The sequence below is a fragment of the Amphibalanus amphitrite genome, unplaced genomic scaffold (assembly GCF_019059575.1).
Source record: "Amphibalanus amphitrite isolate SeventyFive unplaced genomic scaffold, NRLGWU_Aamphi_draft 000046F_arrow, whole genome shotgun sequence".
Lineage (NCBI taxonomy): Eukaryota > Metazoa > Arthropoda > Thecostraca > Balanomorpha > Balanidae > Amphibalanus > Amphibalanus amphitrite.
Genome location: NW_024881542.1, coordinates 626,079 through 653,838, shown reverse-complemented (window position 1 = coordinate 653,838; position 27,760 = coordinate 626,079). Strand labels below are relative to the sequence as shown.

Genomic DNA, 27,760 nt, shown 5'->3' with positions numbered 1-27,760 from the left:
ACTCATGCTTCGTGACTGCTGGATAGTATTGCTATCACCTCCTGAAGGCGTAATTGATAATTTGGTTCGCATATGCGTTCGCAGCATCACATTGTGTATTGGCAAAATTATTTGTAAGTAGGTAGTTATAAGTGGGAATCTGAAGCCATCGCCGAATTGATCAACGTTATGAATATTTCATAACTGGCGCAGCAAAGACATAAATCATCCTGTTCTAAGACAGGCTGCTTCGAACGCAGACATTTCGCTGACGAATTAGAGCCAATGAGAAATAGCTTGATGACGTAATTTTATCTGAGGCTGAATTGCATTGGGTAATTTGCGCTAACGCATGATTAACAACTGTTTGGAAAAAACTGCACTTCCAACTTTTTATTGAGATGCCAACCCACGGGCCGGCATGTGCTTTGCAAATTGCAATTTTGTGGATTTGGTGTCCTGTCATATAGGGCATTGGTCCTGTCTATGGTTTAGGGCCTTGGTCCTGTCCGTCACGTATATTTCTGTTTGGTGAATGCCACTGGCCCACCAGTCGGTCGAATTTTGCTTTTTCAGCAGGCTCTGAACTTGAACTGTTGAAGCCATGACAAAGTATGGGTTTCAAGTAAAGTTGGACCACAAGTTTCCAGAGAAGTGGGATGGAAATATCGTTCCAAGCCTTAGTCAGGTCTGGGACTTGGTTCCTCTTGGCCTCAGGTAAGCCCTGTGCTGAAAATGTTATTCAACCTTTTATGGGTTGAAATGTACATTCATGTCGCTCAAAACTTTTAAATTAATCAAGTGTTTCTTCGAAGGTTCGCAGATTTTACCTCCAAGTACTGCAGGGCTTAATGTTATCGGTATTGGTTGGGTAGGCATCAACAATAGCTTTCTGTTGTAAACATACAAGGTTGGTATATTAATGGGGCGGTATGCATGTGCCATTTGTGAAAGATTTCCCACAATACTGGAGCATGTTGATGATGTTATTTGTGAATTTTTTAAGCATTTTTCATCTATCTTCTACCAATTATTCTTTGTAACTCATCAAAACTAAACAAACCAGACCTAACCTATGCCACCTAATCTAATCTTTCATAACATACCTGACCTAAACAACCTAACCAAACATACTCTAACCAGCCACCAGGCCTACTGTAGCCAAAGCTAACCTGCCAGCTTCACTAAATTTAATTTAGCCTAATGTGTCAGATGAAATAAAGATAGGTTTGACTTGATTGGGTTAGATTAGGTTAGGAAGTTAGGTTTCTACATACTTCAAATACTCTGGTCACCATTGAAGTCATCAATGAGTCCAAGCATTGTGGGTAATTTCACATAGATGTTACATGCATATGGGCCCAACAATACGTAAACCCTGCCTGGATCCAACAGAAAGCTGTTGGTGGCACCTGCCCCGCAGATAACTCGTTATCTACCTGTTCCACAGCTATTGAAAAGGGTGGTCCTTATTTTCGAAAATCGTATTTGGATACCTTGCGCCCCTTCAATCGGTGCCGTTTAACGAAAAAACCTGTCTGTCAAAATTTCAGAACCCTACTTCAATATTTACTGGTAGCTCAACGTTCGTTCGTTTGTCAATGTTCGCTCAATGTCCGTTTCGTCGATCAATGTTCGTTCCCTCTTCCTTAGTGGTAACGATGTCTACGACGCAAACTTCTGGGTACATTGTGTCCCCAGTGATGAACTCCTTGGCTCCAAGCTCCCAGTAGTGGCAGAACACCTTCAATTGAGGGGGGGGGGGGAGGGCACTGCAGACTTTTGGTCCCATTCTTTCCATGCAACGCCCATAGGGCTAATGTTAAAATGACAAAATCAACCCGCTCAATCAACCCGTTCAGCTGTCTATGCAAGCTCCCATCCCGCTGCCAATCTCTCGCCTACTTCCTCCACCGCCACCAAATCCTCAAGGAAACGGTCCGGGAAGCGGCCAACCGGACGTTAGAGAAGGTAGAGGAATTCTGGGCCAGGGCTAGGATTCCCACCCAGGACAAGGGGAGAGCGGTCAAGAAGGTGGAAACTCTCTTCGACGAGTGGAAACGCCTAAAAGAGAACAAGAACAAGACTTCCGCCACCCAGACAGGCAACGAGGGCGCATTCAAAAAACGTCTGGAAGACATCTTTGATATCGCCCACGGTGACGCAATGTCCTTGATAACCATCCCGGAAGATCGCGCCTTCCTTCTCGCCCAACGTGAGCCAGGGAGACGGGACAGAATGACAGGGGCAGGCATGGCGCTCCATTCCCAAGAAAAGAGGAAGAGGAGGAGGGATGACGCCGCAGAGAGGAGGAGGAGCAAGGCGTCGGAGGAGGAGCGGGTGGCAGCCGACCAAGTGGATCTGGAAAGCTTAACCTCGAGTAGCTCCGAATCGTCCCCACTTCGCGGAGCCGTGAGACCTGATCCCAGCATGGGTACAGTCACTCTGTCATCCCGGAAGCGTGGTCGAACCACTGTCATCACGCCGCAACTTTCCGCTGACGTCTAACGTCTAACGTGTGTGTGGGTGGGTGGGTGTGGGGGCCTGGGGGGGGGGTGACCCCTCTGCCGTTTGACTTCTGATCGCGCTAGAGCTTTGCAGAAAAAAGAGCGTGTTGCCCGTGATGAGAGGAAGCCGATGGTACCCAATTTTAAGGTCCTAGGTCATTGGTTGACCTTCCAGGTCAGGTCAATGACCCAATGGTCAGGAAAATCGGAACCTGCTAAAACTTCGTAAAGTGAAGCTTTTATGGTTTTTGGGGGTGCTGATCATGAATTTCATGTTAGTTTTGATCACATATGATATCTTCATGCAATTAGACCAGGTCGGGTCAGGTCAGGTCAGGTCAACCATTAGGCGTCCTGCCGTCTATCCATAGTAGGTGTCAACTGCCTACCACTGACGGCGTCGTAACATGTTACGAAGGCACTAAAACTACTTAGTAAATGTTCAAATGGATGCTAAATTCGAAATCAGCCCGAAAAACTACCCTAGAAACATGTACAACTCGGAAAAGTGACCCGAGGTCATCAAAGTCAGTGACCTGTCCTGACCTTCAGGTGACCTTGACACCCACCGCAATGCAAGGGACGAACATCATTTCACATGTTTGGACGTTTATAATCGCAAAAAGACTATAGCCGACATACGATAAATCGCGATTCCGGCCAAACATGGTCTCGAGGAATAGGTCAGGGGTCAAAGGTCATTTGGTTCAGGGTCATGAAATTTTTAGAGTTTGTGTAAAATTGATTAACTCGAGGGTACTGAAAGTTTCGTCGTGATCGGCCGCTTTTTGCGTGAGTTATTCGCGAAAACCCATGGGGGGTCCATCCGACCCGCTACACATACGAGGGTTAATATGCTTTGAGCCACCAAAAAACATCTGTCGATTTCGCTATTTTTGCTCTTTTTCCACGTTTCTAGACGAACGGCATCATTTGAGGGGGCGCAAGCGCAAAAAAAAAACACAAATTAAAATTTTGTATGGAAATAAGGACCACCCTACTATTGAAGGTAGCAGACTCTTGATGGAAAGGAGAACTTCTCAGCCATTCATTTTCTTTGTGCTCACTTAACAAAACAAGAAATATTGTCTTGGAGATTGGGGCTGAATTTCAATCTCTTGATGCACTTAAAATTGAATTTGTATATCTCTCATCTATGGCACATCTATAACCTTAGAGTTCTGGTACCTACCTCTGTCCTCTAACTGGGCTCAAGCGGCCTCAAATTGTAATTTAAATATTGCTTCCATTTTTTGCACTTATCATTCTTTCCTGTATTAGACAAATGTTTTAGTCTGAGAGCAATGTGCAGGGTTTATGCTTTGGACTGCTTTCATCTGACCCATGTGACTCTACCTAATCACTTTGTTTCAGATATTTGGTCTGGTATGTTGGAATGTGGTTCAAAGGAAAGAAGCCCTTCATTGACCAGCTCAACCCCGTGTCTGGAAAACAAATATATGGTTAGTAATGCCTGTATTTATCTAATATCTGCCCAGCTGCCAATCATTCCACCATAATCAGAAAATGGATTTAGGTCACTGATACATACTGGACAAGTTTATCATATTTCAATTGAAAACCAATAAAAGTTGGATCATACAGTAGGTAGGTGAACATTGTCTCCACTTCCAGTCGCGAGCAGGTGTGGCCCCAGTTGTGAGTACCAGCGGCACTGAGACCGCCGGTGTGTCCGTCAGGGGTGCCTCTGGGCGGTATCGGCGCCGGCACCATCGGCCGCGGCTTCTGCGGCCAGTTCACGCGGTTCCAGGTACGGCCCGGCCTGTACGAGTACGCCACGGCCGCCGCCGACCAGTTTATCGTCACCGTCCACGGCGCCCAGAGCCACAGTCAGGTGCTGAGCGCGTGCGGCCCGCCGGCCGGCGGCCACCTCTCCGGCTGGCGGTGGTCGTTCCCGGGCGCGCAGGCCGAGTACCGCGGCCTGTACCCGCGCGCCTGGACTGACTACCGCCTGCCGGAGCAGCGGCTCAGGCTCGGCTGCCGCCAGGTGTCGCCAGTCATACCGCACAACTACAAGGTACGGACACGGAACATTCTCTACGGGGTTGCTCGTTCATGGCCATCTATATATGTTTTGTGTACCTGAATGCCCGTCCAATAACTATCGGCTGCATCTCTCCTGGTTAAATACGGCGTCTCGACTTCGAGCGATTTTTTTTTTTTCATTTCGGCCATAACTGCACCACGATCTCTTATGTTTTACAGTTAGCATTAGTTCCCAGTACTGACGCTGTGCGGTAACACCAAACTGTTTTTGAAAGCCAGCTGCGATGTTTGTTTTCAGGACACCTCACTTCCGTGCGCCGTGTTCGTTTGGGACGTGGAAAACACGGGCACGGAGGAGAGGACGGTCAGCATCACCTTCACCTTCGAGAACGGCATCGGCAGGAAACACTCCAGTACGAATCGACAAACCCTTCTGGCTCACAAACTCTGTGTAGCTTGATTTCTCCAGTTTATCATTTTTACGTTTTGTTTCGCTACTTATGTCATCACATTTTGAAATCACCCACCTTCGTCATCGATCTAGAGACCCTGAGTTGTTTTCATTCACTGATAACAGCACATGTTTACGTTGTGACCTTTGCGCTCAGCGCTGCGCGGCGTGTCGTTACACACTCGCTGACGTCTGTGATCTCCAGGTGTGAACTGCGTGGTGTCGTCCCTGGACCCGGAGCCGGCCGCCGCCGGCGGGGTATCGGGCCTCACCATAGACCAGGAGATCGGCGGCGTACCCTGTCAGTACGTCATCGCCGCCAGAACCCAGGTGGGCTGCACATGATGGGCTCTGACACCGGGGAGTTTGGATCCGAGAATCGTCACTGGTTCAAAACGATAAATGAATGTATTGGGACTTGGGGTATGGTTTTGCAAAGGTGTGATGGTTATTTAGATGATGCGCGGTACCAGAGGTCTAGCGGTTTAATCGTCTGTTGTTTAATGGATGAGTCGCGAGTTCGGTGACCTGACGAGACGGTTGTTTCTAGGAGGGAGTCCTGGTCAGTAAGAGCACGTTCCGGCCCTCGGGAGACGGGCTCGACCTCTGGAACCAGCTGGCTGCGGACGGAGGCCTCACCCTCAATCTGGAACAGAACAACACCTCAGGTATGACGTAATCAGGCGTGTGGCCAGACCGTGCCGCTGGTACTGCTTATTGTCATGTAACGGTGAGTGTGTACGCTAAAATGTGTGTTTTACTGGATTTCGGATATTGATGCGAGCACTATATTACCTAACACGTTTTATTTCCACCCTCTCAGAGGCCGGTGTGGCGGTCAGCGCGCGGGTGACGGTACCGGCCGGCTCTCAGCGCTCAGTGGAGATGGCCCTGGCCTGGCACATGCCAGAGGTGCGGTTCGGAACGGCCGCCCAGCCCGTCACCAGGTCAGTCGGAGTGGGCACGAGCCGGGTGCAAATTCAGTCACTCGTTGGCTGTTTGGTTGTGAACAGGAGCAGCCGAGACGAGTTAGATGTTTTTAATGCGATTAAGCGTTTTGTTCATTGTGATTTCACTACAGAAATGTGGGCGTGCTGTCGTAAAACAGCCGTCACCATATTGCTCGCACACACTGCGGATTTTGAGCGCTGTGATGGGCTCTGATAGGCGCGACATCTGAAACATTGCGACTTGCGAGGCATTCTCGGATAATTGTTGTGGTTTGTGTTTTATCGGATGAACACAGTATTTGTGTTGAAACGAAAGTCGTTTTACACCATCCATCAGCAACACAATTTACATTTACGACAGTTTATTGTTGCGGTGATCGAAAATCACTCGTCATGACGAGCTAACCACTGCTATTCCATATTTACTCGTATTGTCGTTGCGATATAAAGCGTGATGTTATCGCTGTGGATTCGTTGTATTGCCGTTCTCTAACGCCTGTGTCCCGGCCGTCCTCAGGTACTACAGTCGGTGGTTCGCCGCGGGCCGGCAGGGCGCCGAGCGACTCTGCCAGTACGCCCTGGACAACTACCGGCGCTGGGAGGAAGCCATCGACGCCTGGCAGCAGCCCGTGCTCGACGACCCGTGAGTGGGGGAGACAGGGTGGTGAGCGAACTGGGTGTGGTGTGGCGACTGAGGTTGCCGAGCAAATCGGGTAAGGAAAGGCATATCACTCTGTCCACATATGCATCTATCGTTCCTGTCATTGTGATGCTGGACGACCCCAATGTTCTCCCACCGCGCCGCAGGGAGCTGCCGGACTGGTACAAGTCGGCCATCTTTAACGAGCTGTACTTTATCTCGGACGGCGGCAGCCTGTGGCTGGAGATGGCGGACGCCGACAAACTGCCCCACTCGGACCCCAGGTGAGCATCACTGACCTCGTGACAATGACACAAATTAGAGAGGTGCAAATTTTTTAGTGAAAATCTGGTTTCACCTTCAGACGGACGTCGATGCCATTTCAAGAAACATCACAAAATTACTTGACCGTGATTGACCGTCTGGATTTTACGAATTCTGCCACAGAATCCCTAGCAGCTGCAATCACTTAGTTTAATCTTAGTCGTTGCTCTTCTGATCCTCACCCCTGGCACGCTGACCCCTCTACCCCTCCCTCCTCGCAGACGGGAGTACGGCCGGTTCGGGTACCTGGAGTCCCACGAGTACATCATGTACAACACGTACGACGTGCACTTTTACTCGTCGCCGGCGCTGGTCCACCTGTGGCCGCAGCTGCAGCTCTCGCTGCAGTACGACATGGCCGAGTTTGTCACACAGGTGGGTGGGCGTGACGACCTTATTGGACTGGAACGGGGTGCGTATAGGGATTCAATGATGGAGTTACTGGTGATATCACGTTTGAAGAGTCATGATTTGGTCTTTCCTCGAGTACGTTCCTTTTATTCACTTATTCATCCCGTTTGTTGGTGATCATCTTTCGACAAGTTGGCAGATCGTTTCCCTGTCTGTAGAACCACCCGGCTGATAGTTCTACTCTGACACGTACCCCGTGTCCCGTCCCCCCTGCGTCTGTGACCTCTCAGGAGGACCTGGAGCGCCGTAAGATGCTCTACACGGGCCAGACGGCAGTGAGGAAGGTGGCCAACACGGTCCCGCACGACGTCGGCAACCCCGGCGTGCCAGGTGAGGGCGCGAGTTTCTCTCTGACTGTGAGAGGGTAGGGTAGACAGAAGGTGTCCAGCACGGCACCCCGGTGAGGGTGTGCGCACTCTATCGGTCGGATCTGAGACTGGCGTACCGGCTGATGGGGAGGGTCGGGTGCGATGGAACCATCAGTCACGACTGTCGACTCAAGGCTCGACTTCGGGCGTAAGATAACAGCCAACAGGACACTGGATATTAGCTGCGTTTATAATTTCATACACTGTAGTAATATGGTATTCGCATCCCTGTTCGTTTCAGGTGAGATACCGTTTGTGAAGATCAACAGCTACCAGATTCACGACGTATCCGCCTGGAAGGATCTCAACCTGAAGTTCGTGCTGCAGGTGTGTGCAGTCTACGAACGTCCTGTGAGATGAGGTTGTTCCGTTGATAACGAGTTAATATTTCTGTAAGAAAATTTGTTTAAAGATCGCCTTAAGCCCGGCCTGCGTTCTCTTGCTCTTCCCGCCTGGCCTCCCTAGTTTAGCTGTGGAGTCTGCGCCTCGCCGTGTCCGTCTGACCGCTCTACCGCCGCCGGCAGACGTTCCGGGACCAGCGGGCGGTGGGCGCCGGCACCGGCTACCTCTCGGCCATGTGGCCCGCCTGCAAGGCCGTGATGGCCGTGGCGCGCCGCTGGGACACCGACGGCGACGGCATGATCGAGAACTCCGGGGCGCCGGACCAGACGTACGACACGTGGGTGATGAGCGGCGTGAGCGCCTACTGCGGCGGCCTCTGGCTGGCCGCCCTGTACGCCATGGCACAGATGGCCCGCGAGATGGGCGACGAGCCCGCGCTGGCCGAGTACGCCGAGCTGCTGACCCGCGCGCAGAAGGTCTACGTGGAGAAACTGTGGACAGGTGAGGAGGAACAGGGTGGGGACGGGGAGTGGACTGCGGTGGGAGCTGACAGTCTGGATCGTGGGTGAGGCTGCAGCGTAGGGGAACGAGGAAAGTGCTGTGTTGGCTTTTATTGAGCGCCTTGTTCTGGTGCCGTGTTGTATTTTTGGACTGTATTCATTTCGCGCCTGTCAGCTGCTTTTTGCAGACGCATTTCATTGGCAGTTTTGTTTTTTTTTCTCTCTCTACTTGGCCTTGGGGAATACATAATTCATCGTGCAATTCCCCTTTATCTTCCGTACGAAGTCTCTCACGTCCACCCTCATTTCTCGCTCTAACATACGGGTGCTGCTCTCCATCCGCAGTGAACAAGGCGGGCTCCTACTACAAGTTCGACACCTCGCCGGGCGACAACGGGGGCTGCATCATGGCCGACCAGCTGTGTGGATACTGGTACCTGAGGTCGGCCGGAGTCACAGAACAGGTAAATAGGGAACTGGGGGACCGGGGTAACCCTGCCGACCAGCTGTGTGGCTACTGGTACCTGAGGTCGGCCGGAGTCACAGATCAGGTAACTAGGGAACCGGGGGAATCGTACCGACCAGCTGTGTGGCTACTGGTACCTGAGGTCGGCCGGAGTCACAGAACAGGTAACTAGGGAACCGGGGGACCGGGTAACCCTACCGACCAGCTGTGCGGCTACTGGTACCTGAGGTCGGCCGGAGTCACAGAACAGGTAACTAGGGAACCGGGGGACCGGGTAACCCTACCGACCAGCTGTGCGGCTACTGGTACCTGAGGTCGGCCGGAGTCACAGACCAGGTAAATAGGGAACCGGGAGAAGGGGGTACCCGGTACATTGTACAGTTACCAGGAACCCGGCGGTTAGGTAACCAGGAAACGTCCGGGGGCACGACAATCAGAGAACCAGCGCTTTTAGCCGGCGACATTGTAACATTACTAAGTAATGAATTCGGATAGCCGGTGCTATACGGCTTTCTATGCGCGTATATAACTGCATCTATGGTTCTGAATGGAGCGAACTTGAGCCCTGTATTATACACCAGCTCTGACTCTCCCTCGCTCCCCCTGCCCTTGCTCTGCAGGTGTTCAGCTACACGGAGGAGGCGCTGCGCACCATCTACGAGAACAACGTGCTGCTGTTCCAGGGCGGCCGGCGGGGCGCCATTAACGGCATGCTGCCCGACGGCCGGCGCAACACCACCACGCTGCAGAGTGAGGAAACGTGGACGGGCGTCACGTACGCGCTGGCCGCCACCATGGTACATGAGGTGAGGCCGGAGCGGGGCGCCGCGGGGTCACTGTGAGGGCTCCACAGTCGGGGGCGCCGCGGGGTAACTGAGGGCTCCACAGTCCGGAGCGGGGCGCCGCGGAGTAACTGTGTGGGCTCCACAGCGCGGCAGGGGCTGCGTGAAGGCAGCAGACTGGAAGGGGTCGGTGGTGGAGAGGGTAGTGGATACGAGATATCAGAGAGACTCCAGGACTATTGTGGGGTTCGTACTTCGTACATTGTTTTGATGAACAATGTTTTAAACGGCCGGGGGGATCCAGGGCGTCGCAAGTCCATCTACGACACGTCGCAAGTTACGACACATATGCCGTCGCAAGTTGTGTCGTAGCGGAAAAGGAGGGATGTTGAGGAAAGAGGGGTTTGTCGGAGGATACGACAGAACGTAGCTGCGACGAGGCTTAAATACCCGCTTTACTCGAGAATTTAAAAGGCTACACGATCAGCTGATCCCGTAGTAAACGTCAGTAAGGTCGAAAACTCTATCATCACGCATAAAGGAACATTCGCCTTTCTGGTTTGCGAGCTTATGAGACAGCAAGCAAGGTCAAGCATGTTCTCTGATTCTGAAGCTTTGTATTAACTGGGTGACTTGTGGTTGCTAACGATCACGTGATTTGCCATAAAATTTGGGATCGATCACAGGAGATTCGTGGCTATAGGGCATCTAGAATCGATGCTTTAGAAGAAATGAGTTCCGAGAGTTTGAGGTCACAGAGAGGTAAGAAATTTGTAGATGGAGGTCACAATTGGAGGTTACAGAGGTCATCTGGGACACGTCAGGTCACAGAGGTCAACTTGGGGTCATCACAGAGCTCAATTGGAGACCACGGAGGTAATCTGAGACACGTCAGGTCACAGAGGGCAACTTGGGGCACGTCAGGTCACAGAGGTCAACCTAGGGTCATCACAGAGCTCAATTGGAGGTCACGGAGGTCATCTGGGACACATCAAGTCACAGAGGTCAACTTTGGGTCATCACAGAGCTCAATTGAAGGTCATTGGGGCCATCTGGGACACGTCAGGTCACAGAGGTCAGCTTGGTACCATCAGAGAGGTCACTTAGAGGTCACAGAGGTCATATGGGACACGTCAGGTCACAGAGGTCAACTAAAGGTCATCAGAGAGCTCAATTGGAGGTCATCTGGGACACGTCAGGTCACAGAGGTCAGCTTGGAGTCATTAGAGAGCTCAATTGGAGGTCACGGAGGTCATCTGGGACACGTCAGGTAACAGAGGTCAACTTGGGGTCATCACAGAGCTCTGTTGGAGGTCATGAGGGTCATCTGGGACACGTCAGGTCACAGAGGTTAGCTTGGGGTCATCATCATAGAGGTCACTTAGAGGTTACAGAGGTCATATGGGACACGCCAGGTCACAGAGGTCAAGTTGGGGTCATCACAGAGCTCAAATGAAGGTCATCTGGGACACGTCAGGTCACAGAGGTCAGCTTGGAGTCATCAGAGAGCTCAATTGGAGGTCACGGAGGTCATCTGGGATACGTCAGGTCACAAAGGTCATGTTGGGGTCATCACATAGCTCTATTGGAGGTCATGGGGGTCATCTGGGACACGTCAGGTCACAGAGGTCAGCTTGGAGTCATCAGAGAGCTCAATAGGATGTCACGGAGGTCATCTGGGACAGGTCAGGTCAAAAAGGTCAACTTGGGGTCATCACAGAGCTCATTGGAGGTCATCGGGGCCAGCTGGGACACGTCTTTTTTGGAATTGGGAGAATATTTTGGGGATGCCCCTTGCAACGTCCAAGACCGCCTTTCTGGATTCGCCAGTAGTTGCTGGAATGGTGTTAGGCTACTTCATATCCCCGAATACCCCAATAAATGTGAATATAACATATTATGCACCATTTTCAACACTCTCGCTGGCACGGATTGAGGCCTCATAGACGACCCGTCAGTTCAAGCTCTATAACTCGCGTTAGCGTCAACGGATTGCAACCAAATTTTCAGGATCTAAAGTTTAAACAATTTTACACCTACCATGTAAATTTCGTGACCATGACCCGTATGACCTGTGACCTGTGACCTCTTCCTCAAGGCAAGGTCAACTTGCGACACAACTTACGAATGCTATTTCAAATTCGTAAGTTGTGTCGCAAATCAGGCTATTTGCGATAGACTTTACTACTTAAGTAACGCTACTCATCGATTGATCCCTTCAAAAACGACTTACTACACAACTTGCGACACGTCGCAGCTACGACGAGGCTTACGACGTTCTGTATCCCCCTTAGGCCGGGGGGATCCAGGGCGTCGCAAGTCCATCTACGACACGTCGCAAGTTACGACACATGTCCCGTCGCAAGTTGTGTCGTAGCGAAAAAGGAGGGATGTTGAGGAAAGAGGGGTTTGTCGGAGGATACGACAGAACGTAGCTGCGACGAGGCTTAAATACCCGCTTTACTCGAGAATTTAAAAGGCTACACGATCAGCTGATCCCGTAGTAAACGTCAGTAAGGTCGAAAACTCTATCACGCATAAAGGAACATTCGCCTTTCTGGTTTGCGAGCTTATGAGACAGCAAGGTCAAGCATGTTCTCTGATTCTGAAGCTTTGTATTAACTGGGTGACTTGTGGTTGCTAACGCTCACGTGATTTGCCATAAAATTTGGGATCGATCACAGGAGATTCGTGGCTATAGGGCATCTAGAATCGATGCTTTAGAAGAAATGAGTTCCAAGAGTTTGAGGTCACAGAGAGGTAAGAAAGTTGTAGATGGAGGTCACAATTGGAGGTTACAGAGGTCATCTGGGACACATCAGGTCACAGAGGTCAACTTGGGGTCATCACAGAGCTCAATTAGAGACCACGGAGGTAATCTGAGACACGTCAGGTCACAGAGGGCAACTTGGGGACACGTCAAGTCACAGAGGTCAACCTAGGGTCATCACAGAGCTCAATTGGAGGTCACGGAGGTCATCTGGGACACATCAAGTCACAGAGGTCAACTTGGGGTCATCACAGAGCTCAATTGAAGGTCATTGGGGCCATCTGGGACACGTCAGGTCACAGAGGTCAGCTTGGTGCCATCAGAGAGGTCACTTAGATGTCACAGAGGTCATATGGGACACGTCAGGTCACAGAGGTCAACTAAAGGTCATCAGAGAGCTCAATTGGAGGTCATATGGGACACGTCAGGTCACAGAGGTCAGCTTGGAGTCACTAGAGAGCTCAATTGGAGGTCACGGAGGTCATCTGGGACACGTCAGGTAACAGAGGTCAACTTGGGGTCATCACAGAGCTCTATTGGAGGTCATGAGGGTCATCTGGGACACGTCAGGTCACAGAGGTTAGCTTGGGGTCATCATAGAGGTCACTTAGAGGTTACAGAGGTCATATGGGACACGCCAGGTCACAGAGGTCAAGTTGGGGTCATCACAGAGCTCAAATGGAGGTCATCTGGGACACGTCAGGTCACAGAGGTCAGCTTGGAGTCATCAGAGAGCTCAATTGGAAGTCGCGGAGGTCATCTGGGACACGTCAGGTCACAAAGGTCATGTTGGGGTCATCGCATAGCTCTATTGGAGGTCATGGGGGTCATCTGGGACACGTCAGGTCACAGAGGTCAGCTTGGAGTCATCAGAGAGCTCAATAGGATGTCACGGAGGTCATCTGGGACAGGCCAGGTCAAAAAGGTCAACTTGGGGTCATCACAGAGCTCATTGGAGGTCATCGGGGTCAGCTGGGACACGTCGTTTGTGGAATTGGGAGAATATTTTGGGAGATGCCCCTTGCAACGTCCAAGACTGCCTTTCTGGATTCGCCAGTAGTTGCTGGAATGATGTTAGGCTACTTCATATCCCCGAATACCCCAATAAATGTGAATATAACATACTATGCACCATTTTCAACACTCTCGCTGGCACCGATTGAGGCCTCATAGACGACCCGTCAGTTCAAGCTCTATAACTCGCGTTAGCGTCAACGGATTGCAACCAAATTTTCAGGATCTAAAGTTTAAACAATTTTACACCTACCATGTAAATTTCGTGACCATGACCCGAATGACCTGTGACCTGTGACCTCTTCCTCAAGGCAAGGTCAACTTGCGACACAACTTACGACTGCTATTTCAAATTTGTAAGTTGTGTCGCAAATCAGGCTATTTGCGATAGACTTTACTACTTAAGTAACGCTACTCATCAATTGATCCCTTCAAAAACGACTTACTACACAACTTGCGACACGTCGCAGCTACGACGAGGCTTACGACGCTCTGGATCCCCCCAGCCTTAATGTTGTTTTCTCATAGACGTCGGTGTTTCGTAGGAGCTTTTGATATGTAACGAATTCGATCACGGATATATCATTCAGAATGGCGAATGAGTCTGGAACTTTTTGTTTTTTTTTATGTATGAATGGCTGAGTGCGCTGTTTTTATCACTATCATTAGACAAATGCGTCTGCCCGAGGGTAGGGCGCTTCCGGATCAATTTCTGTTGAGTATTTGTGAATGGTGACGTCTGTTTTTGTTGTGCGTAATCTCACTGAGGTCAGTTCGGGCTCCGCTGTCGGGGGTAAAGTCCGGCCTCCGGATTGTCTGTGTCTGATGCCCGGTCCGGCCGCCCGCCAGGGGATGATCAAGGAGGGATTCCACACTGCCGAGGGCATCTACCGCACCGTCTACGAGCGGATCGGACAGGGCTTCGAGACGCCCGAGGCGCTCTATCCGGAGAAACACTACCGGGCTGTGGGCTACATGCGGCCGCTGAGCATCTGGGCCATCCAGCGGGCCTGGGAGCAGCGGCGCGCCACACTGCCACCTAGTGGCCAGGAGTAGAACCACTAGTTCGCGGCGAGCCCGGCCTCCGTGATACGGGGAGAGGCTGGAGCACTGGAGAGTGTGATTTTGATGTTACGGATTGCTGGTTGATGATATAATCGCTTTGTGTAATATGCACTAGTCATATGTAACCATGCAGGACGAGTGAACGCTTTTCTATCAGTTGTGATTTTTCTGTAGCCTATTTTCGGGGGCCAATAGGTACCGATCGCAGTTAGCTACGCGTCAGGAACGACGAACAAGCCGGGTATCCTGTCAGAAAATATCGAGCATGTGATTGATGTCATTGATTGGTGATCGTGGTTGTGCTCTGTTTCTGTACGTGATCGCTGTACGCTGTTAAGAGAATTCAAAGAGAGTGAGAAAGACGCCGAAAAGAGCAATAGTCCTCTTAAAGTAGGTACCACAGCCCAATTACACCACAATCAAAATATCGTTATTCCTCTGCACAGCCACTCATTGTTTCCGTACATTGTTTTCCATAGGCCGTGTGTGTGTGTTGAACTGAAGTGCCTTACACTGCCTGCGTTCCTCGGCCATTGCGTGTGACCGACGTACTTCATTTGTTCAGAGCTCGACGTTTTTCTGACTGGCCGCCTGTGTCGGGTCTTCTGCCTATCGACGCTTCTGCGCCAGTGTCCGTGAGCTTCTGCTGTGTCGTGGCGTTACCCTTTCCCGGGCCTGAGGGTGGTTTCTGCAGACCATTGCCTCCACCGATGGCGGTCGCTGCGCCTCATTCGCTGTGCTCTGGGTGCGGCGAATGGTGAGTCACTCATTCACGTGTGTCGCTTTATGTGTCCCAAGTCAGCAAGGTTGTGCTCGACTCAAAAAAATTTGCCGACTCGACTCATCATTCAACTTCAGAATGCCCTGACTCAACTCTGACTCAAACAAGGAGCTGATTTTTTTCCCTTGACTCGACTCATGACTCAAGCGGCTCAATGAAAATATGAGTTGACTCAAACTTGACTCAAATTTTTTGTTGAGTCAAGTGCGTTGACTCAAAATTGACTCAGATAAAAAAGTTGTTGAGCGGGGGGGGGGGTAAAAAAATCCGGCATCAGGGCCAGGCCCAAGTTGTTAAGCGGGGGAAGAATGATAAACTTATACTATATATTGTTTCTAGAAAGTTGAGTCAGCTGACTCATGTTCCTAAATGTTTTTGACTCAACTCAATGTCAAAAGTTATTTTACTGACTCAACTCTGACTCAACTCAACACCTTAATATTTTTGTCCGACTCAACTCTGACTCAACTCAACAGCTCAACATTTTATCCGACTCGACTCAAATCTGACTCATTTGAGTCAGAGTTAAGTCAAATTTCTGACTCGACTCATGAGTCAAGCACAACCCTGCAAGTCAGTCGAGCTAAGTCGCCGCCCGCCGGGCGCCGTCTGCCCAGCCGGGCTGGGCCAGTGCCGTGTGCTTCACCTGCGCCGGTGGCAGCTTTTCCATACATTGCCTCACGCCGTGCGTCTGTCCTGTTCCGTCGGTCTGAGGACGAGTCCTCGCGTGGACCGTGTGGCCATTGGTCGGTCTTGTGATTGTTTTCTATTTCTGTGCACATTGCGCCAGTCTGTGTCTGTGAAAGGTGACCGGACCGCCGGCTGCCGGGCGGTTACAGCCGTTCTGGAGCTACGGTAACCGGCCAGCGTCGCTCCAGCGTCGGCGTGTGCTCCAGGACGGCCCATATCCAGGTTACGCTATTTTCTGCGGATATTATAGCGGTGATTTTACCAGTGTTGCAGGTGCTTGGTCAATAAACGCTGAAGCTGTACTGTAATTAGCTGCTCCCTAGACATGTCGGTGGAGTGTCTGCAGGTACTATGTGTGTGGTATCACCTGCGGGGGCGAATATTACAAGTACAAATTAAATGTTCCTATCGACGGAAAATGATGTCAGTTTTTCGCGTCCTAGCTCGCGAGCATAAAAGAAACGGATTACGCGCCGTCACTCACTTTACCGAGAATAACGGGCACATTAACGGACGCGTACTCACCGTCTATGGCTGAGCCGGACCTCCTGTAAGTCAACTGGATTGTAGGTCAATACCTAACTGCTTGCCTCATTCCGCACCCTCAGAGTAGAAGTGTCGTGTTTTCCCGTCAATTGTTTTCATACAGAATCGTCCCGTCCAGAGTTCAAGTTTGTCAGTGATTTCCAACTGTCTACTTCATAATTGCTACAAAAGAATCAGTACCGCCCTTCAGGGACTACGAGGCTTCGAACTAAACGGTTAGTTGGACTTGAACTAAACGCTTACGACGCAACAACATGCATGGATGTGCCTTCTGCCACAAACAATCGTTTTTTTTTTTGTCATTCTTGTGCGCTTCTTTGGCAATGCTTGTACAATGTACACTGCCCACCACAACACACGAGCCAGTTTGTCTCCACTCTCCATCACCATAAATATGCGACAAGAAGTTCAGAAAAAAGGATTTAGGAGGCTTGTACAGGGTGTCTCAAAAGTTCGCTTACAGGTACCAGCCATGCTTTTTTGTCAATAATTTTGAATCAACAGGAAATTAACAGTCGAAATTTTGCATGGGCATTGGTAACAACCTTCCTCAAGCAGCTTCATTGTTTTCAAGCGCATTCGACCCTTCATGAGCTCACAAAAAGGGTTCACCTCTGACCATGGATCAGGCATGAAAATGGAGGTCGCATACTCGGGTCGGCTGAGAAACTCTCTGCTTCACGAGTAATGGGAATGGTTAGGTCGGAAATGACACATGGCAAAGTGTCGGCGAGGATGAGTACAACATGATGGTCATCTAATAAAAACGGTGGCTAAAATTTTTGAAGGACAAAACCATGCGAGACTAACAGCGCTTTGAACGACCCTTGTACCGCAGCAGACTCGTGCTCCGGAAAGCAGCTGAAAATGCAGTCCTAACTATTGAAAACTTACTAGAAGCTCACAGACAGAGGTTACCCAGTTTCAAAAATGGGGTTGGGAACTCGATTTTTTAAGAATGCATGAAAATGATCAAACTATTTTCACAGAATTTATGGTGCATACCATTGCCTCGTAAAATCAATAAGCTGAGAGAAATGGGGGAAGAAAGATAGGAAACTTGTTTTGAAAAGTTCTTGAAAAAAGATGCTCTTGATGCTGTTACGTCACATGTCACCTTCTGCGGTTGACAAATAATGGCGCATCTGGCGCACCACAGATTACATGTTATATCAATGGGTGAAAGATGTTGTTTGCTTCACTCTGCCATTCGCGCTGTTTTTAACTTTAAATTATGCTAAAACATTTACGGATGAAATGTTCAGTGTCAAAAATTGATGTGTCTGCCGTGTACTATATTCCCACTTAACATGAGCGCGTGATAAACATTTTATGTACCTCGAATTTTCAAATGAAAAAGATGATGAATCGGAGGATGCTGAAAAGCAAAAGCTCATTCCAATATTTGGACTACTTTACGATTAAAATGTTTACATTCCTGTCATCTTATTGATCATTTATTTGTTCTTTTCTATGAAAATAACTTAAGACGTTGAGAACCGAGGTAATTTCTATCTACCGTGCCTTAACTTACCAGCAACAGCAATCTATCTACGCCCTACGGTGGCAAGGGAGACTGTGAAAGAAGCGTAAGATGGATTCTAAACAATTCTTTTGTGATATACTGAAGGGCAAAGTGCAGAGAAGAGCGTACACGGCCCCCGCCGAAGTTAGTTGGTAGCACTGCTGCTCCACGGCGTACATTTCCTACCAGCCCATAGGGTTTACATGTTAAATGGCCTGTTTTCAGCGAGCGATATCTCGGTCAACCTTTGAAGGAATCAATGGTTCTTAGTCTCCAATGATAGATCGATGAATTTTCTTTCGACAATTCCTCTACCATTTTTCACGAAACCCAGCCGATCTTCTACGGCGTACAGGGTAAAGATTTCTCTGCACGCCAGCACCCGCGATCCGCCTCTCCGATCGTCGGCGCGCGGTCCTCGGTAGCGCAGTCGGTAGCGTATCGGGCTACGGATCCGAGGGTCGTGAGTTCGAATCCTGGGAGCGCCGCGTGATTTCGGCTAGAATCGAATGATGTAGATTCTTGAATGTTTGCATAATCAATTATGAATAGCTAATAGAATGTATCTGCCCACTAATCGGCCCCTAAAACCTGTTATTTTAGAAATATGAGAAATGAATGTCACGTGCGCGTCACAACTGCCGACCATAAGCGTTACCATATTCTAGTTTGAACTAACTTTTTGCTAGTCCCGACCACATATAGTAGGTTTTCTAGTAGATATACTAGAAATGCCTACCAAAGTTCGTCCTACCCGTCACTCAATATACCCTGAGCGTACAAGTCCTGTTTTGTGCCAGGCTGTTGCAGTAGCACTTATGAAACTCCGAAAACGATCTTCGTTCATGTCCCGAACAACATTACCCTGAGGAGATGATCGTCTGCAATAGCAGGAAGAGCTGATGCAAGTACTTTGAAATCCACTATCAAGTCGGTGCTATTGTTGTAATGATCACTGTGAGGTGAGATATTTTGTGCAAGGGCTGAGTGTAATGCCCAGGAAATGACCTCCATTCGCCCCTGACCGGTCAGGGTTATAAAATTTGAGTGGATGGCGGTCCGTTTGGTGTTCAGATGTCAATTGCATTTTGTTACTGTCAAACAATACATGTTATGCTGGCAGCGAATGTGTGTAACGTCGTTTTTCGAAACAGAAGTTAGAACTGTAACGGCAGAGTGCTTGCTGGTCTCATCGTAAGTATTGTCAGTGTTGTAAGCAAAAGCATTGTCAATATTGTAAGTATTGTGAGCATTGATGTATGGTAGATATCACCTCACATGATCTCGGCTCAGATAACCCTCTCCGGTGTCCCTGTCAGTAAATGGCACCTGGATCATTACAGATAAGATAATTTGTCATAATTCTTAAAGAATTGGGTGGTTTTGACTCGTTTACTCGAGGTGCAGGTCGCATTTCAATACTTTTCCATAGGCTTGCAATGTAAAGGTCACGACTCTGACCTAACCTCAGGTCACAGATAAAAAATTCTGAGATATACAAACGACACATACTGCAGGTACTATTTTGAAGACTTGATGAGAGGAAATAACTTCGTGAAAAACTCAAGCTCTGACGTGTTTGCAAACTTTTCTGAGGTGGGGTCAACAAACCCGCTCTGGTTACCTGACCTGACCTGACCCGGCATTTTTTTTTTTTTGCTGAGATGTGCGCAATGAGCCATTTAGGAAAAGTCACCAAATATGAGCTGAATGTCTCGCGGCATTTGGCAATTGTACAAGAAAATCCTGAAAGGTCTCCCCGTCCGAAATAGGGTTAATGTGTATATGAAGAGTTGCAGATGCCAAACATACCCAGATCTAAGACTGCAGTTCCCAGCGCCGCTGCAACGTTTTTAACCCGCGCCCTGCTGGGGGGGGGGTGTTTGAACACCCCCCCTGTGGTTTTTCGCGAATATCTCAAAAACGGCGGCGCGGAGCGCCGCCGTTTTTGGTATACCTTATCACACATCAATTCTACATATGTTCTGAAAATTTCAGACCAAGGTCGTTCAAGGTCAGGTCACCAGGTCACTTGAAGTGACCTCACCTCATAAAAAGTTTCAATGTCTGCCATAGCTACACCGAGTGACCGATCGCTTTGAAACTTTCAGCGATTGCTAAGAGCAATAGCATGTACAAAATGTATATCTCAGAATTTTGATATCGATGACCTAAGGTCAGGTCAATTTTGCGACCTCCCCATTATGAGTCAATGGGAGAAAATTGAAAGGCGCTTTTTTTGGATGAAAGCCATTATAAACACTCCCAAACACTGAATAACAAGTAACTAAGACACACTGAACATGAAAATGGTATCTGTGACCCCTGTGTATGCCCCTGAGGTCATCTCAGGTCACAAATGGTATCTAACAGTTTTTCGCGAATAACTTTTGATAGTTATTAATATTATCGCGAATAACATATATTAATTAATATATTATTATATGTTATTTATTAATATAGGTATTTATTTTATTATATATATTTTATTATATTATTATATATATTTATATATTATTATATATATTTTATTTATTTTATTTTATTTATATTTTATTTTATTTATTATATTATTATATATATTTTATTTATTATTAATATATTAATATCGCGAATAACTTTTGCCCCCTGCAGGCAAAACCGTTGACGATAGGTCAAATCTGAGAGAATTACTCAGAAAGAGCGTTAATAGGGCTATCGAATGCGCTTTTCCGCGGCGCTGTAGCTCTATTGGTTCCCGAGTTATGCGTTGGCTTCTTGGAAATTGTCGACATTCGACCTGAAAACCGGCGAAATTTTGCCTTCAATGACCTCTGGTGACCTGACCTTTGACCTGACCAAAAAAGTGACCGAAGTGATTTCGTCATTATTTTTAGCGCTCTTTCGAACGCCGCCTTCCGCGTATCGCTACGTGGCCCAGGAGCCGAGTTAGAAGGGGGGTGTTCAAACACCCCCCCCCCCCAGCAGGGCGTGGAAATCCAGGACCCCCAGCCGGGCGCGGGTTAAAACAAACATACATAGGACATACAAGCATGTTTATTTGCATCTGTTTTGGATAATAGCAACTCATGGCGCCATCACCCGCGATAACTGTTAGGATTTGAGATATATTTTTATGGCCATTGGTTTGGCTGTAATGTTTATTAATATTAGTTGGGCGGAGTTTGGTAGTTTTTTATTTAACTTGTGGTATGTTGTGCTGATTGCGGGTTGTTCAAACCTTTCAAATGTAAGGACCTTATTGAACTCAACCCTACCCCTACACTACCCTACATACGACTGGACGCTTTCAAAGCCCACAAGCATCACGACGCCGAGATGGAATGTAGCCGAGAAATCACCCTCGCCATCTGCTCTAGAGCTAATCGTGTGGGGCGGCGTGTGGGGCGCCGCTTAGCCTATGGGGGCGCACTTCTAGTGGATGGGGGACGGGGTGCACCTGCACCCCTTTCATATCGAAAGTTACTTCCCTGATTACAGCTCCCCGTATTGCACCTAATCAGGGAACGGCCAGCAAAAGAAGGAACTATTTCTGGATGACAGGCGAATAGCCGCTCACGCAAGGAGCGGAGCTCCGCCCCGTCCAAAGTGGCCAACAAAGCAGAGACAGAGGCAGCATCACATCTTCCATCAAAGAACTGGTTTCTGGCTTGGAAGATGAGCTCCATCTTTGCATCCGAGTCGGTGCTGTCAGGAATCAGCTGGTCTAATGGAGTGAGAGTAGTGAGACGACTAGCTATTGTATCAGAGCTGCCTGGTCTTCGTAGCATTTGCACCGATTCTTCTCGATCGGACTCTGAATTCTGTCCCTCCTGCGTATTACTTGAGGCATTGCTATGTAGCTAAGTCTTTGGCAGAGTTTCATTATCCATGCTTTGCAAACAGTGCCATAACAACACAGTTAATTTATCACCAAGCTTCTTTGCAAGTTCCAATACAGTTGAATCGCACGCGATTTGAGTGCAAAAATCAAGAAAAGTGCCAACTTGTTCCCGTAAAATATTTTGAAAATTGAACTAAAAAAATGAGTAATTTCCAGATAAAATAACAGCGAAATCAGTTTTCGCTTGCCAATAAAACTCACAGATATTGAAGCTCCATTATTAAAGGAACATTTTAGTATATGCCATTCTTGATAAAACTTCTTAGCCACGCAATACCAGCGCAAAATAAAGAAACACTGAAAACACGACCAATCACTCCGATTTACCATAGGAAAATACATAGAAAATGTATGTCTCAACTGCGCCAAATATACAGACAGTTATATACCTACATGTGACGTCATGATTAGCCCAACCAATCAGAAGCAAGTTGTTTTCAGCCACAAATAATTAATTTCTGAACTAACTAGGCATTTTTTTAACAAAGTGATTTTAAATTAAATCATTAAAAATTCTGAGCTTTTTTATTTTACCAAAACATACAGAGCATGCAGATAGGTCCCAACCCTATTGCAGGTCATCATAAAATAAAGACAAAATATCATTTAAAATTGTTTATAATATCTATAACGCTAAATTTTGAGGGAAAATAATGCGAAAATCGTCAATGCCGAGGACAAGTGACCCTCCAAAAGTGTCAATTAATGTAAAGTTTTATCTAACGAAGTTTCAAGAGGCAGATCTGGAGCAAATAGCTTTCTTTTACACACAAAATCCGGACAAAACCGCACGATGGACAGGTTTTGGCCGTTTACAAAGCAGAACCTCTCCTGAGGAAAACACTCCGGAACCCAGCGAAGGTCTTGGCATTGGGAATGACGAGCGTTCGGGATTTGCAAATTTTGCAAAATGTGTCTAAGAAACAGATGGCCGACACATTCTGCTACGATATGCTGCGAAAAATTTGCCCCTGGCACTTCCCATTTGTTTAGGAATGGGGTTGTTTTGAAAAGGAAAATGGTGCTTGGGAGGTCGGCGCCAGTCATTCATGAAGGAGTTAGCGCCAGAGAAGACCTACAAAATACTCACGGATGGTGTCGATGCAAGCTATCGACTTTCAGGGAGAAGCGGATGTTGCCGGGGAGCTCGTCAAACCTAAATCCGACGCAGAAACTGCGGGGGATTCCCCTACAAGAGCTTGAAAGCTGGTAACCTTTTATCAGCCTCCGGGAGCTGACGGAGTGACGAAAATCGGTATGGGCAAATATTTTTGGAGATACAGCAAAGGGTTTGGTTTCCAACCTTCCGAATCAGTTGTCAAAGCATGCATATTTGTCTAGTGTACACACGGACGCCAAAACCTTAGATTTTTGGCCGGTTCTTATATGCTTTATTGACATGGGAAATGTGTAAGCGAACTTTTGAGACACCCTGTAGGTACCATACAGTTACCAAATCAAAGCAAGAAGAAGTCGGCCCATCTTTGCACTAGAAGCGGAGCCCGACAAAATTTGTTATCAGTAAATGTGGGAAAATCAAAGAACGAAGCTAAAATATCGTGCCTATACGTAAGAATATTGCATTGTCTGCGCCCAATTTTCAAGTACCTAAATTACAGTATGGCACTTATTGAAAAATGAATTAGATAATTAGCAACATCAATATTATTAGGGGAAGTTGGGGGAACGCCGAAGACTTTTTTCTGACGCCCGTAGCACGCAAGGTAGACAACATACGCTATTCTTGTTGGCGTCATTCGAGAGGCCAGTCTTTTGCCTTTCAAACATACCAGGCGCATTTGATGAATTCGCATACCGTTAAGCGCACAAACTAAAAATATCAAAGAAGTGACTTTTTCGGCGTTGCCCCGGACTGCGGGGAAAGCCGAAAATGGGAGAAATGATCTACGGGGAATGCCGACATTGATGTTTTGCCATTTTATTTCAAACTTTATCCAGAATTCATCAAAGCTGACACACGTTTCAAGAGCTTGAGGACGCGGTGCACACTGGAAGTTATAATTGTGTGATATAATAAGAAAATGCCAGGTAAATCATTCCTTATAGGTAACAGGCCGTTGTGTCGGTTGAAAGTGTAATTTGTGTGACTAAAAATACGCGTTGCTATTCTACAGCAGTAAAGTCCACGTAGCGTGCTTTTAACACGTGCGTAATCGCACGTTTTCGGCATTACCCCAGCCAGCCATACTTTCATTTGCAGGCCCATAACTTTTCAACGTGCTGTATAAATTTCAAATAGGCAGCACACTTTCCAAAGACATGCTAAAGATTACTTGACCGAATTGGCCAGACAAACGGTAGCATAATGAGTAAAAAATGCAGCTTCAAAGGCGCATGTAGTACAAGGGAAACGTACCTTGAAAACGCTCTTGGCGCCCTCACAGTCGAAGTATTCCGAATGACGACTCGTAACAAACATGCGATAATTGTAGTCACTTAAGCTTCAGAGCATCACTGACAGGTGGCATCCATGTCTTACGGTTTTCGAAATATCTCGAATTTCGGCTTTGCCCCAACTCCGGCATTGCCCCAACTTCCCCTATATGAGCGTTCAAATGTCACCAGTGCCAGTGTGCTCGGACACCTCACTCGTCCTCCCCACACCGTCAGTGACGGATGGGACATGCTGAACGGATCGCCCTCCCACGGCGCGGCGTCTCTGACCGGCTGGCGTAACGTTCGACGGCGCGTCCCGACGGCCGTCGCCCGCCCACAGTGGCGCGCGTCAGTGTCACCGACTACTGTCACCGAACACTGTCACCGAACGCTGTCACCGAGCACTGTCACCGAGCGCTGTCACCGACTGTCAGTGGGGCACCACCGCTGTCAGGTCTGAGACTGTCACCGGTCATTGACGACTGTCACAGACAACGGTCACCGGTCGCTGGCATCTGCCACCAACACCGTCACCAGTGTCCGACGACTGTCATCACCAACCACTGTCACATACAACTGTCCCCGCGGACAACTGCCACTGCCAACCGTCACCGACGACTGTCACTAGTCGGCGATAAGTCGGTCGGTTGGGCCGGCGGCTGTCACCGCGGGCCGCCGCGCCGCCTGCGAGAAATAGCCACCGGCCCGGTAATAAGGTAGCGGCGACGTCTGTTCCCGACGTCGGCACGTGCTCAGAGGGGGCGGAGGGTGGGTCGTGTGGTGCTGGGAGTGGGACTAACACGGACTCCATGGGCATGGGACGGCCATCGTGTGTATGGGTTTAATCACGGTGACGGTTTAACCCTCGCATGTGTAGGGGGGGGGGGTCGGATGGACCCCCCCCCCCATGGTTTTTCGCGAATAACTCGCGTAAAAAGCGGCCGATCGCGACGAAACTTTCAGTACCCTCGCATTGATCAATTTTACACCTACCCTGAAAACTTCATGACCCTGACCCAAATGACCTTTGACCTGTGACCTCTTTTCCGAGACCATGTTTGGCCGGAATCGCGATTTCGCGTATGTCGGCTCGCACTAGCCGCGTGTTTGCAAGCTTTTCGTGGTTTCAAACGTTCAAACATGTGATTTGATGTTACTCCCGTGTGTGTCAAGGTCACCTAAAGGTCAGGTCAGGTCATTGACCTTTGGTGACCTCGGGTGACCTCGGTTCACTTTTTCGAGTTTTACATGTTTCTAGGCTAGTTTTTGGAGCTGAATTCGAATTTAGCGACCATTTGAACATTTACGAAGTAGTTTTGGTGACTTCGTAACATGTTACGAAGCTGTCAGAGGCGGTTGACACGTACTACGAATACCCGTCACGACGCCTACTGGTTGACCTGACCTGACCTGACCCGACCTGGTCTAAATGCTTCAAGACATCATCTGTGATCAAAACTAACACGATATTCGTGATCAGCACCCCGAAAAACCCCTTAGCAGCCACACTTTACGACTTTCTAACAGGTCCCGATTTTCCCGACTTTGGGTCATTGACCTGATCTGGAAGGTCAACCAATGGCCTAGGACCTTAAAATTGGGTATCATCGGCTTCCTCTCGTGACGGGCAACACGCTCGTTTTTTCCGCGAAGCTCTAGCTCGATCAGGGGCCAAACGGCAAGGGGGGGTCCAACCGACCCCCCCCCCCCTACACATTAGAAGCTGGCAAACGCCGCACACATGCGAGGGTTAATTTGCGCGGGTACAATAAAGACGAAATAGGAAAAGTCGCAAGCCATTAATTTTATCGAAGGCGAATCTTCGAAGCATTAAAATTATTCATTGTGCTAAGTTGCAACATGTATATGACCATCGATAATCCGGGGAAGATTCGTTCGTTCCCCTGTGATTGAGTCTGATGATGTTAACAAATTTGCTGACGTCACAAATCCACTAAATACTAATGACAGCACGGATGCGGGCGGTGGATGGGGACGTCCGATTAAAACGTCTTAGCGGTCGAACTGCGGGAGACTTTCGGTACCGGGGAAAGCAAGGGGGGCTGTCTTGTATAGGTAATGTATAGGGTATATCCTCTGATGGCGTCAGGCCACAAATAGGGAGTGTCATGGGTCCGATGGCTCGTGACCACGGACTGGTAAATGTAACCCCACCGCCCCTAGTCGATCGGTCAATACAGCGGATGTCGCCACGGTAGTGTATAGGAGCGGCCTATGTCGGCTCAGGCCGCACCTTCAAATGCACCTGTCATCAGAACACAGGAGCGCCTCGGATAACATGCCCGTTCTTTGTTCCACAATCCACAGAGGAGTTAAGACGTACAGCTACGTAATTTTTTACTGTTCTGATTGTGAGGTTTATCCCGTCGTTTGGAAGGATTATTGGTTGTCCAGAGTTTAGACTAGCATACATTCGCTGTGTCATTTTAAAGCTTTATGTGAGCATGCTTGACCGATTAAATCGTACTATAGGTCTGTGTTGCTCAGATTTAAAAACACGATGACACGATGACGATACCTACGTGGAAAATGGACACAGTTTCTCAGGAAGGGCAGAATTGTTGTTTGTAAAGAAATTCAAAAAGCTCGAAAATATTACAAATTGATTATAGTCCTATCCTATGAAAATGTACGTACATTTTTGCTTTCATACCTTTTCAAAATCACGAGAAATTGTTTTTTGCCATGTTTTCGAGCCATAGGCCTACATTTCCGTTTTCCAGAATTCAAGTAGAATAATGGCTTTTCATGAAGTGGCTTAACAACTTCCCGTAAAACTCTTCCGCGGCTTATGGGCTAAACATTTCTTATGTAAACGCCAGGCTTCACCAAGGACACCGACCGAGAGACCTTCATTCTCAAAAGGTGCTGTGCGTCCATGCTTCGGAAACAGTCGTCCGTCTTGACAAATGCCATCAGCGCACTCCCGGCGTGCATTTACAACCCCGCTGTGTTCCGGTCTCCATCAGCAGAACGCTTTACCGGCCCTGTGTTATGTGTACGCGAGTATATGTGTATTGGCGGTTGACACTGACCTGTGGTGATAAAAAGGCACCGACCAAGTGCCCCAGTGCCCCAATGGTCACGGCCAGCATCTTCATCACAAATCGAACCGGTACGTAATTACTCTATCTTAGAATATCAGCTATGCGCTATGAGAACCCGCTCACCCAAACACAGCAGAGGTAAGACGGGGTCGGTTTGAAGCTCTGACAAGTGGTCGGACTTTTGGACGTCGGGGCGGTTTCCGACCGGACGAAATTAGGTTACAGCCCACAAATATGTAGTTGAACACTGAAAGAAAAAATGACACCCTGTACGGGGTATTGACGGTCATGTCA

The 27,760-nt window shown here is 48.5% G+C and overlaps 1 protein-coding gene across 2 annotated transcripts; it reads left to right on the top strand.

Annotated features, from left to right (window-relative positions):
• The first annotated feature begins 409 nt into the window (after window positions 1-409).
• LOC122377514 (non-lysosomal glucosylceramidase-like) lies at window positions 410-14,709 on the top strand. Of its 2 annotated transcripts, XM_043357604.1 has the most exons (17): window positions 427-696; window positions 3,861-3,949; window positions 4,187-4,257; window positions 4,495-4,524; window positions 4,792-4,906; window positions 5,150-5,274; window positions 5,495-5,612; window positions 5,768-5,891; window positions 6,412-6,537; window positions 6,702-6,818; window positions 7,080-7,233; window positions 7,500-7,599; window positions 7,879-7,964; window positions 8,162-8,480; window positions 8,825-8,943; window positions 9,566-9,751; window positions 14,361-14,709. In XM_043357604.1, exons 1-17 carry the CDS (start codon window positions 584-586, stop codon window positions 14,565-14,567), a joined length of 2,199 nt encoding a protein of 732 aa, XP_043213539.1. In that variant the 5' UTR covers window positions 427-583; the 3' UTR covers window positions 14,568-14,709. The 2 variants fall into 2 exon arrangements, with proteins under 2 accessions (XP_043213538.1, XP_043213539.1); XM_043357603.1 differs by having other exon boundaries at window positions 410-696; window positions 4,187-4,524.
• The last annotated feature ends 13,051 nt before the right edge of the window (window positions 14,710-27,760 follow it).

Bases quoted from the DNA above. Each gene is read 5' to 3' on its own strand.
- LOC122377514 (XM_043357603.1), top strand. From the start codon at position 584: ATGACAAAGTATGGGTTTCAAGTAAAGTTGGACCACAAGTTTCCAGAG. The intron at 4,907-5,149 runs GTACGAATCGAC...TGTGATCTCCAG, and splicing joins CATCGGCAGGAAACACTCCA to GTGTGAACTGCGTGGTGTCG. The intron at 6,538-6,701 runs GTGAGTGGGGGA...ACCGCGCCGCAG, and splicing joins CAGCCCGTGCTCGACGACCC to GGAGCTGCCGGACTGGTACA.